The 12,086-nt window shown below is 41.3% G+C and overlaps 1 protein-coding gene across 7 annotated transcripts in view; it reads right to left on the bottom strand.

Moving 5' to 3' along the window:
- Positions 1-467: 467 nt before the first annotated feature.
- Positions 468-12,086, bottom strand: part of PRDM1 (PR/SET domain 1) — a 33,147-nt gene continuing 21,528 nt past the window's right edge. For all 7 annotated transcript variants that reach the window (XM_071548829.1, XM_071548827.1, XM_071548834.1 and 4 more), the window contains 3 exons: positions 4,470-5,578; positions 4,044-4,172; positions 468-3,626 (listed from right to left, as the gene is read on the bottom strand). In XM_071548829.1, the coding sequence (XP_071404930.1) occupies positions 3,051-3,626; positions 4,044-4,172; positions 4,470-5,578 (1,814 nt within the window). In that variant the 3' untranslated portion in view covers positions 468-3,050. The remainder of the gene's footprint in view (positions 3,627-4,043; positions 4,173-4,469; positions 5,579-12,086) is intronic.

The raw sequence follows: 12,086 nt of genomic DNA, 5'->3' as shown, positions 1-12,086 counted from the left end.
ACCATGCTGAGACAGGACTAAGTGGTCTCACACTGACATTTTGAGTGTCATTGTGGTCCCAGTGGTTAGAGTTTCAGGCCAGAAATGACAATCATTTGGAAAAATGTAAATGAGAACCCTGGTCACATATGTGTGAGGCAGATAGCATTCAAGTATTTCCAGTGAAATTTTGTTTTTTGAAGTTTTTTTTTTTAAAGGTACTGCCTGAAACTGAGGAGAGCACTGCAAATAAGGCAGCCAGGATGTTTGTCTCTGGCATTGCTGTTTGCAAATTTCAGCCAGGGAGAATCAGAACCCACACAGGCAGAGGTCGGCATTGCTGGAGACGTCATCGCCCTCAGCGCAGCGTGCATTTGGGGCTGGGAGAGGATGGTACCTGGCAACCAGGCTGTGCACCCAGTCAGTGCAGAGAGATTGAAGACAAGGGAAGCCTCAGTCAGTGCTGAGAGATTGAAGACAAGGGAAGCGACAGTAAAGCAATGAACACTTATATTTAATTTACATTTGACAATTTGCACATAAATAATGATGTAAACCAATACGTAAACATATGATAGTTTGTTGTTCTAGCAAAGTAAAAAGCCTGTTAACTTTGGTCAGAGTCTTTCTCAAGAGAGACAAAAAAAACCCCCAAAACACTGTTGATTGTTGCTACATTCACATGTAAAACGTCTAAGGGAAGGGGGAAACAGTAAAGAGAAGTAACAATTCTTAAAGCTGATGCATATAAATTCTTGTAAAATTTGTATCAAATACAAGAAAGCACTACAGGCAATAACAGGAAAAGTGTGTGTCCAGTGACAGAGTAGTGATACTTTGGTTTATCCTACAATTAAGTACTATATTTATGAACTATTGCTACATTTAAAAGATGTCAGCCTCACAATTTGCAGAAGTGGAAATGTAATGAACTGTAGTCCTTCAAAAACTGTATTGAGAGACTTTTATTTCAGGATTGTTTTTTAACAGAAGGCATTAAAATGAAGTTTGCTGGAAAAGAAAAAAGATCACTGAATCTTGGATTGCTAAGATTGGCTATTTTAAATTTTGTGAGAATATAATCACCAGACAAAAATAGATACATGGAGGGGAGGTGTGTAATAATGCTACTTATATTTATGTGAGTTGACAGCGCAACTCGTTAATGGCAGGGTACAATGAGGCAAGGGGCTTGTCCCAACTTTCATCCTGCCCTTCCTGTGATTTGTGACCACATCATACATGGGTCATATCTGGCTTTTTTCCAAGTTCTTTCAGTCACGTTTTCTGGCTGGCTGTTGACTGACCACCAACCTCTTTCCCCTCCAGTGCAGACTGCTGAGAGAGCAGGGGACTGACAAGCCCTGTCTTGCCAACAGGGTCGTTCCCGGCAAATTCCCTGACAGGCCACTCATGGGTGATGTCATTCACATAAGGTGTTTGCAAGTTCCAGCTCCACCTGGACAACATCACGTGTGTACTTGCAAGTGATAAATGCCTTAGTACAACCTTCTGGTTTTGAGGTCACTAGTTATATGCAAAACTGGGTAACATTTGATTTTCACACTTAGATGAAAAATAGGTTTTATTACATGGTTTGGCTCACAACTTAAGTGGTATAAATATATATACATATACATATATAGTATAGTGGTATAAATATATCTATAAATATACATGTATTCTTTGCTACACCTCAAACGTCACCATATCATCTTTGGGCTTAGCAAAACAAAAAGATAAAAGGACGTGCATTCTATTTTTCCCTGTGCACATTTTGGTTTCTTCTCTGAAGTAGCAAAGCATTTAGGTAAAACAGCATTGTCTGCACCACTGGACACAAGCACTGAGGTAATTGTTGTTCAACAACTTTGCAATGCCCTTTTCTTCTTTAATTAAATTAACCACAAAATGTACAAACACAAATACTGAGAAAAATCTGAGTCGTACAGGAAGGAAGAAAAAAAAAACATATGTGCCAGGAAAGGACTTTGTTCCCCACTTCTACCCAGGCAAAGTGGGAGAGGAAAATACAAGTAAAACCTAACCCCTTCTTTCTCAGGGAATCTGACCATCTTTTTTTTTTTTTTTTTTTTTTATTCCTGGAAGGCTCTGGCCAAAAAAACAAAACAAAACAAAAACCAGAAGAAAGAAATCTGCCAAAAAACTCCTTTCAGGCAGAATATTAAGAATATTTGCGTCTTTGCTTTTAAACTGCTTTTGGAAACAAAAGGACATTAAGTGAGATTTTATTTTTGAAAAGCCACTTTAAGCTCATGTATTCCTTTGGTCTTAAAATTACATGACAATATGTGAGGCTACAGCTGTTTTCTAAAACCTATGGTATTGTCCATGGCAGGTTTGCTGTGGATCTGTTCTGGGTAGAGCTGCAGGTAGAAGAATCTTTCTCCTCTCCTCAGAGAGGCAGGGGAAACAGTTTCTTCCCTGCTTGCTGCTGTTCGGGGTTGTTGGTTCAGTTATTTTTTTCCCTTTTCTATTCCCAGTGAGGTGATTTGCACATAGAAGTACACAGCATTTTTTTTCCAATATGATCTAGGATTCTGTATGTCACATGTCCAACTTTGGCAATACGAAAAAGCGCATCTGTTTAAAAGACATTGGTATACATAAAACACATTTACTGAGACCCCAATCTTAGGTTCTTAAAACAGATGTGCAGAAAAAAATATCTACAAAGAATGGCCATAAAACAAAAATAAAAACATTTAAAGTAAAAATTACAATGAATTTTCCAGTCATTGTAAACATTTTCCTAATTATTGCTTTTAGAATGATTAATTGCATAATAAATTATGAAGTACTATCATTGAAAAAATAGTTATGGATACATGATTGTCTTTTAGTAACTGGCGAGGCAATGCACAGTCCTTTGCCCCTTTTTATGCCCTGAGAAAACAGTAACTTTGGAGTTCCTTCTTTCAGCTGAAGAGTGTAGGGAAACTACTGTAAGCCAAGATTGCTTTGCAGCATTGAAACTATGTACAAGCAACTGCTACAGGCACCCTGACTTGCCAAGTCATAAATAAAAAAATCACTTTGCCAAAAAAGTCTTAAGGGTCCATTGGTTCAACTGTTTCTTGCTTGACCTTTACAGGTAACAGAGGTAGAGGGTGACCGTGAGGCAACTTCATAATTGACAGATCTGACGACTCATAAAGGTTGCATCCTGAGGAGATAAGCCCATTTCCCAGGTTCCTCTGTAGAGATACTTTCAGATTAGCTCCTTCCATTTCCCTCCTGAGCATGGTCAGTATATCCTTCTCCACAATTGCTGTTAAATCAATATTGTCCTCCACTTCTTCCAACTTGTCAGCATTGTCACTGATGTCAAACTTCTCGATCTCCTCATTGATTCGGTTCAGGTCCTCCATAGAGAGGCCAGAGGCAGGGGCGACAGGGCAGTTGCCCTTCAGGTGGACCTGGAGGCTGCAGAGGTGAATGTAGCTCTTGTGGCAGTGGATGCATTTATGGGGGCGTTCCCGGGTGTGGAGACGCTTGTGCAGCTTCAGGTGCACAAACTGGGTGAATTTGGCTGGGCAGAGCTTGCACTGGTAAGGCTTCTCTCCAGAGTGGAGCCGCAGGTGGGTTTTGAGATTGCTGGTGCTGCTGAACCGCTTGTGACAAACCTAATGTAGGGGGTGGCAGAGAAACAGTGAATGAGTGGGAGGAGATTTCATGGTTTAAATCACAGACACCTAGGAGGAGACAGCAGGATGAAGCAGCAGCTCTTTTGTATCTTCATACTTTCTCACACAGGGGGAAAAAATCCCCACCTTTTTTATTTAAATAATGCTGAATGGCATTTTGAGTGTGGCTGATGGCAAAACTGTATCAGGCAGATGTTCCTCTATCAGGCTACAGGCAATTCTGCTCTCTCCCAGATGCTGCTGGACCAGGTCTGGGCATGGCTGTGGTCAGGGCAGACTCCAGCCCTGGGTAGCCAAGACAGTCACTCAGCCCTCCCTGCACACCATACAGGGCGTGCACAAGCCCTGCCATCCCTTCAGCCTCCAAGGGAAGTTGTCTGTGTGTGTGTTACATACCTGACACTCGTGGGGTTTTTCTCCTGTGTGTACCAGATAGTGCTTCTGGAGGTGAGCCAGCTGTGTGAAGCCTTTATTGCAAGTCTGGCATTTAAATGGTCTCTCTCCGCTGTGTACTCGGAGGTGAACCTAGGGAGAAACAAAGCAATTAACAATTTGAGTCTCCAGTGCTATAACAAAAGTATTTTCAGATGTTTTCTAAAGGCAGCGGAAGAGTCCCATTGCCAAAATACAATGTTATCTAGTTAATTATGTGGCATTAAAACACACAACCGTGCTTTCTTGCAGGGGGGGAGTACTGCATCAAGCCCAGATGGATAAACAGCCTGACAAGTAAAGGAGGCCTGTCCCCACTTTTCATCAAAAAGCTACAGGGAGAAACCTTAGCCTTCTGAGAAGACTCCTGTCTTATTCTCTATTGCCTACCTTCAGATTGGAGAGCTGGCCAAAGGTCTTGGAGCAAACGTTGCATTCATACTTGATCTTCCCATTCTGCTTCTTAAGTGGGTATGGGAGGGTTTTATAACCAGTCACATTCCTCTTACTTTTAATGAGATTCATGGCTTCTTCACCACCGGTGGCAGCCAACACCACTGAGGTAGGTTTAGGTTGCATTATGTGTTCCGAACTGGCTGCTGTACCAGCGGTCGGTGACCCACTGGTAGGGCTGCATGGCTTGTCCTTCATGCTGGCAGCAGCGCCCGTGATAGAGAAGGCACTGGTGGGTGCTGGTATGAGGAAGTCTCTCGGATGGTCAGGCTGCAGCAATCGACGGCCTCCTTCACTGGGCAACGAACTGGGGAGTGTGGTAGGGTTCAGCATGTGGTGGGAAAGGCTACCTCCACTGAGCAGGTTGCCATAAAGAGGATACATCCTTGGGAAGAGGTTGAAATTGTTGATGCCATTGATATTGTTCAAAGCGCTCAGGTTATTACAGCTCATATTGAATGAAGGTAACAGGAATTTGGGGTAGTGGGGGTTATAGGACGGTAGAAAGGTAGGTTGGAGGTGGCCAGGGGGTGCATATCCAGGATAAGACCCCAATCCTTCTGAGCCATATGATCCATTCAAGTAAGAGTATGGCTCTCTGTGCTCTTGGGAAGTAGGTGCCAGAGGCGAAACCGTGACCCCTGGACTGCTGTGAGGGCTTGAACTTTTTAAACTTTGGTCGGGGCTGCTCCTCCCAGAAGGACTCGGTGTAGTAGATGCCTGGATGGGTGAGTGAGTAATGTAGCTGGGTCTGTCCATCCCGTATGCTAAGGAAGCTTTCAGATAGTCTTCTGGAATGTGAGGTCGGATCGGGTAGACAACTCGAGGGAAGAAACACCTCTCAGGGCTATAGTTCTTACGCAAATCATCCAAGTCTTTTTCTGGAGTAACTGGTGAAATGTTGGTCTGGAAGAAGTCTTTTCCTTTTGGAGGATTGGATTCCATTTTCAGGATTTCTTTCACACTGTGCTCCTTCTTTGGGATGCTCTTCTGATAAAGATCATCTTTATCAGCACTGTGCTGCTTTGGATTAATGTGGGTTTGTGCTGAAATACAAAGACAAAGTAATGATTATTTAGATATGGCACTGGTATTACCTCTTTCCAAAACACAATCTAACTCCTGCAAGCTTAGTGTGAAGGAAAGGCTACTCCCAGAGATGGCAAACATTTAACTTGCCAAAACACCAATTTTTGTGTGAAGAAATGCCTGCTGGTATTAAGTGTTAATAAAAAGCATTGTTAATTTAAGGGACATCAGCCAATACATAGAGATATGGGTGATGATGCAATTGCAGAGTGCTAATCTCCACTCTGCAAACTGATTTCACCTTTCTTTCCCCTTAAATTTGACTAGGTTTGCTGTTGAATGTGGCTTTAAGCAGTACTTCTAATAAATGTGGTAATGAGCATTTGTTTATAATACAGGTTTAACAGAAGGACTTTGCAGAACACAAGCTCCCAGAAATGTTCCTCAGTAAAATAATAAGGCATGACAAATCAGCTTTTGCCAAACCGCAGCAGTCACTTCACCAGCCAGTTCAATTACTTACAGTACCAAAAAAACCATGGCTGGCTAGGATGAAAGCCTTCTTCAAAGAGAAGGTATCCTCCATCAGTAAACAGATCATTACTCATTAAATATACTGCTTAGGAACATCTACAACAAAGCAGACTATTTACTGCAGATTTCTGTGGTATTCAGTCTATGCAAAACTCCTCTGCTTACAGCTGTACTTTATAAAAAAAATGCTGAAGCAAAGCAAAAGAAAGCAAGACTGGGTGGCTCCAGCTTAAGTTGAAATGTACTTTAACACACACACACAAAAAAAGAAAAGGAAAAAGAAATATGTATTTAGAAGGAATTAGAAGATTGCATCCATTCATCTCAGTTCAGCACATGCTCCATTTATTTGTATTCAAAGACCTTGCTATCTGGACATACTACAATATAGACAGTACACTGAAAGACATCTTCAATAGAAAAAGAAGTCTGCTTTTATCTAAGTTAATAGTTAAATAATCTTAATTACTTTTAATATATTTTATTATGGGGGAAAACTACAAGAAGGTTTCATAATCATGCTTAGTTATGTGCATGGCTTTCCAGGAGGAGGTACAAATCAACACCAGTATGTATGTGACTCAAAAATATCAAAATCCTTTAGGCACATTTCTGTTTTCATGACCAACTGTTCTTACTTCACTATCTGAGGTGAGAAACAGTTATTTCTGATTTTTAGAGGATCATCTGAACCCAGTAAGTAACATGAGAACAGACAATGACCACGCTGCTTTCAACACAGATTCTTTGCTTCACTATTCACTACCCTGATGGAATCTATGATTTGGCAACATTACCCTATAAGGCAAAGAAACAGCCATTTATTAAACGTACCTAACAAAACAGCGGCTTTCAAAGCATGCTCCTGCTCACAGCAATCCACTTCACAGTAGCATCATTTCTCAAATGGTATTAGACTAGTAGCAAGAAAATTTAGTTTGATATGTGTGAGCAGTTTGTGTATTTTCAAGCTGTGATGAAATGCAATCCAATGTTCAATTAAAATGTTTATGATAAAACTCAGAGGTGTTGCACAACAAGCATGTACACACAAGTGCCAGACAGCTTCCCAATTATTTCTCTCATATTAAAAGTTTAGTGCAAAGCTGTATCAAAAATTAAATAATAGCATAATGTGTTGTCTGGCTTTAAAAATCATCTACTTTCTTTGGTTATTTTGTCTGTACTAGTAGACTGGTAACTCATTTTCTAAATGAGTACCAGATTTTTGGGCATAACACAGAGGTCCTACTAGGTTCAACAAGCTCTACAATGGCACTGTGGATAATGCTATCTCTATCTTCTTATCAGCTGCCTTTCACCACACCAGGGTCCAAGAGCAAACACTGCCGGTGACACTATCAGCATTGGGAAGTATGAAGACCAGGCAGTACTGAAGGCTGGACGGGGGAGGTGGGGGTGGAAACTGGGACTTGTGAAGCCTCACAGCAGGAAAAATAAATAAATACCACCTTATCAGGCCCATATCAGTTTCTCAGTGGGGTCTGTCAAGCAGGAAGTTCAAATTGACACTTTATTTCTAAAGAAAAGAAAATCCAAGGGGAAGGAAGAAGAAGGAGAAGTGCTGGTGCTGCTGGAAAAGCGACAGAGAAGCTGGGGCCGCTTCAGCTGGAGTAACAGCTCCTACTGTCACAAGGTTAACACAAGGGTGGGGACATATGTGCCTTACACACGGGAGCAAGCCCATGAGTGACAGAAAGGAAGCCTAAGCAGAGAGTGAAACTTTCTTTGTGCAACAAGCCAATGCTTCCACTTGACTGACAAAAGAAAATTGCTCTTCCCTTCCGAATTTTCCCATGTGTAGAAAAAAGTTGCGATATTTAAAAGATTATTTTTCAAGTTTAACTGCAACAGCTCTCCTCAGTTTGCAAGCTATTTTTGGTCCATAAATCCCCTCTTGGCTTTTTCCCCTATTACCTGAGCACAAGTGACACTTGGGAACACCAGAGAGATCAAAACATAAACAAGTGTGTCACCTCTGTGTAAAATAAGAGGAGGTAATGTCATGTGCCAAGGAGAGGTTCTTAGGTTTTATACTGAAGGTGGATTTAAACCAGGGCTGAAAATGATTGAGACGTTTACAACCTTTCTTGTTGCTCTTAAAGAAGCCACACTTCAAAGTTAAACAGATAGGTTTCTTATAAATGGATTATTTTTTTAAACTTGTGATCTTAGATTTAAGATTCTACCAATCAGAATGTCCCCCTCTCACTCTGGAAATGCATTTCAGCCCCCCACTCCATATACATACATACATACACACATACACATAGACTACACACTAAATATAGGCACGTACTCTTCCAAGATCTGTGTAGTTTCTGTGGTCAGAGAGACACAAAAAAAGAGATTCATGACAAAACAAGAACAGTGCAGCTGCATTTTTAAGTTACTGATGTGAGAGGAGAGGGGGAAAAAAGAAAGAAAAAAACCCCAGATGTGCCTCTTGAGGAGCCTGATACACTTCTAACTGAGGTCAACAGATTACTTGGTTAGATCTGAGATTAGTGAGTGCATTCAATAGGAAAAAGGACAAAACTCCTGTTACTTTTAAGCATTAATAAAATGTGAGGGGAGGACCTGCCTGAAGTCACTCTGATGTGGGTGTTCCAGCTACAGGCTGCTGCAGAGCTATGGGCTTTGCTCTCAGTTCTTGTGCTCTGAGTTGTATGTAGCCTGAGAAAGATTTCATAAAAACAATGATCTGGTTTTTTCTAAAAACTTGAAAAACGGTTGTAGGCAGACAGTAATTTCAATAGTAATTTCAGGAGTGAGATGGTACTGAACACTTTGAGTAGAGCAGTTTAATTATGCCGATTCACATTTTCGATCTAAATTAAGCACCTCTTTTACTAGTAGACAAAGAACCTCGAAGTTGTGAAGTGGGCAAAACAAAGACTGTTTGCATTCAAAATGAGAACGGAGGCCAACATTTAGAAGTACATAATTTGATCATCTGTTTTCTGAACATGTCCAAGGCAGGGTGACATGCCTTTGAAAGGTTTTTGATCAGAAAATGTCTTTAAAGGAGTCTTCAAATAATCTTCCATATTAAGTCCAACTTTAGTCCCCACATTCTCGTTTTGTCAAGACAACCTTTCATATAACTTAAAAATCATTTTTCCTGAGCCCTTTTGAACATTCCAGGAGGCACTTTTTTAAGCAAGTGCAGATGTTTCCTCTCAACCCAAACAGAAAAGCTTCAAAACCAGAAAGTGAAACTACCAATAAAAAACAAAAGGGAAAGCAAGTGTCAGGGCTGAGCTAACGGCCAGCATGTCAGGGCCAGCAGGATGAAGAAAAGATTAAATTGCATTTAAGAAAAAAGCACGCAAAAGTTAATCTTCATAAACCCTGAAACATTTAAAATAATGCCTTGTTAAACCTGTTAATGAAACGAAAAGATTGCTAAAGATTTTATAATTATGCAAATTGTCTTTCCCCAACTTGAATTTTTTTTCTGAAGCTTGACCAAAAGATGTCACCTGCCCATACTTGATTGAGGAGACAAACATGACAGAGCAGCAGGAAGTTGCATCATATGATTGCAATATATGAACATTATTATCAAATAGTCATGTCCTGAGTCAATGCAATTGTTTGGATTTTGTTGCCCCTTTTTTGGGGTATGTGTGGTTTTTGTTTGGTTGGTTTTTGGTTTTAATTTTTTTTATTTTTAACTGTTGCCCTCTCCACCTTCCATCCCAAAATAATCTTCCTGTGATAAGGATGAAATGCTAAGCTATGTGAGAACTCAGAAGCAAATTTCCTCCATCTGTTTACTAAATAATCCAAATATAAAATATCACAGACTAAAAGACAATCTGAAGGAGCAGTTGAATGACGTTTAAGCACATTAACAAATTACTGAAAATTTATTTTTTGGCTAACAATATAGAAGTCTTGTGCCCCCATACTTACAATTATTTACTGGGCAATGGCACCATCTTAAGGTGACATCTCAAATCCTGACAGAAAACATCAGGGGCCCTCAAAACAGGCAGGAAGAGGAAGGGGAGCATTTGAAATGGGACTGAATTTCCACCACTGGGATAATGCAGAGTCTGTCTTCTACCACTATTGTGCAACTCCTTGCAGGCACTTCAACATCCACTTGAAGTTACATAGCTCCACTCAGAGCTAATCATGACTGTGAAATAGGTGTGTGCTCCAGCGTCTGAAGGACTGGGTCAAAGGCCCCAATTCAAGAAAACACAGAGGACAGGGTTAAACCCACAACTAAGTACATGCCTAATTGCTATCTTGAATCTGGATTCTTTCCTTCTACGAGGCACAAATGAACTAATGCTGGAGAAGTTACCTTTAATTTGAAAGTTTGCTGTTACAGAGGCAAGTAGATGTTATACATGGATGTGTAAATATATTTATGCTCTAAAGTGGTAGTTCTCTCATTTTTGAGGCCACTAATTACAGGAAATATAGCCAGAGAAATTCCCTGATACATTTTTCCCCAGAGGCCCATCCTGCTCTGGCGCTTAAAGAGGAACTGAGATGTTGAACTCCAAGACCGTGATCCCCAATCCCCTGAGGCACTTAGAGCAGCTGCCTATATTTTAAGTTGGCAGGACTGGAAGGTCTCCGTAGGTGTGTGTCTCAGGTGGCCTCTCCTGTCCTGGGCTGGGCAGCTCTCCTGAAGCCTCCTGCAGGCACCAGCATGCTCTGCACACCGTAGGCACAGTGGAGAGAGAGATCTGGGTGCAACACACCACGGCCACTGGCTGCCTCGTGCCCGTGCCAGCACACATCCCATGGGAGGGGGCCCTGACTTCAGCCTGCAGCAGGACCTGGATCCCAACTTTCCCTCCCTCTTCCTCAGAGGGTGCCAAAACCAGCAACCAGGAGCTGGGAGAGACGGTGGTGCTCACCTACTCCTTTGAGGGAAGCCATGCCACTTTAAACATCAAATTACTAGCAATCCATTTGGCTGGAAAGGACTTTCTTGACTTCCTAGCAGGTGACCAGTGTGAGGGTCCCCTCAAGCAGGACTGTGTCAAGAATGTTTTGAAGGGCCAAAGCCCCACGTCTGCAGCAGGTGCAAGGTGCTAGTGATCTGGTGACAAGTTCTTTGCACTTCACTTATAATGAATGCAGTGTGAGGGTACCTTGGCCAGACTTTGTGATAGAGAGAGAGGCTGGAGAGGCAGCACAATGCTCACTAATTCAACTTTAACAGTCCTGGGAGGGAAGGGGCAGAAGAAAACTAAACAGTGTTGGCATTCACTTTCAACTCATCTGGTTTCAGTACTAATGCTGGAAAAACCACCTCTGTTTGCACTGTTGCTACAGGGCCTTTGGCAAATAAGCATCTTTGGGAGACTACTGGATTGTTTCCATACTGTTCAAAGAAGGGCACCAAAACATTAGAAAACCTCAATCTTCATGGTACCTGCAGAGGTTTTGGCCCAACTGCAAGGTTTAGACATGAAGATGTCTATAACAAAAATGAGGGGAAAAAATAAAAAAAGTGAGAACTTTTTCCTCATTTTTCTGAACTGCTATTTTCCTTAAGTGGAGAGAGGTAAGATAAAATTTAATTATCTTAAAAAAGAATAGATATTTCAATTTCACCCAAAAATATTGCCAGTGTTAAGGCTGAACTACACAATTGTGGCTCAAAATCCCATTTATTTAAATCCAGGTATAGAGCTTTTACAAAAATGCATTATTCTGCCATGTTCAGACACACCTAATTTTGACCTGAGCAAGAGTAACTGGACAGAGAAAGAAACACCATACAAATATATTCCTTGCTACTTCTGTGAGGAAACCTAAGGTACCAGCAGAAGCAGGAAACCAGTCCTGCATTTGTGTATCCTCCTAGCTAGATCTTTGCAAACTTCTCATCCACAGGAACTCCAAATGCTATTTATTCTCTCATCCCACCTGCAGATCCCACTGAAAAGCCAACAGTTCATCATACCAGGAAACAGAACTGCACAGAGAGTGGTA

Source organism: Pithys albifrons, chromosome 2 (genome assembly GCF_047495875.1).
Source record: "Pithys albifrons albifrons isolate INPA30051 chromosome 2, PitAlb_v1, whole genome shotgun sequence".
Classification (NCBI taxonomy): Eukaryota; Metazoa; Chordata; class Aves; order Passeriformes; family Thamnophilidae; genus Pithys; species Pithys albifrons.
The sequence above is the reverse complement of the archived record's forward strand: the minus strand, read 5'-3'. Positions and strand labels throughout refer to the sequence as shown.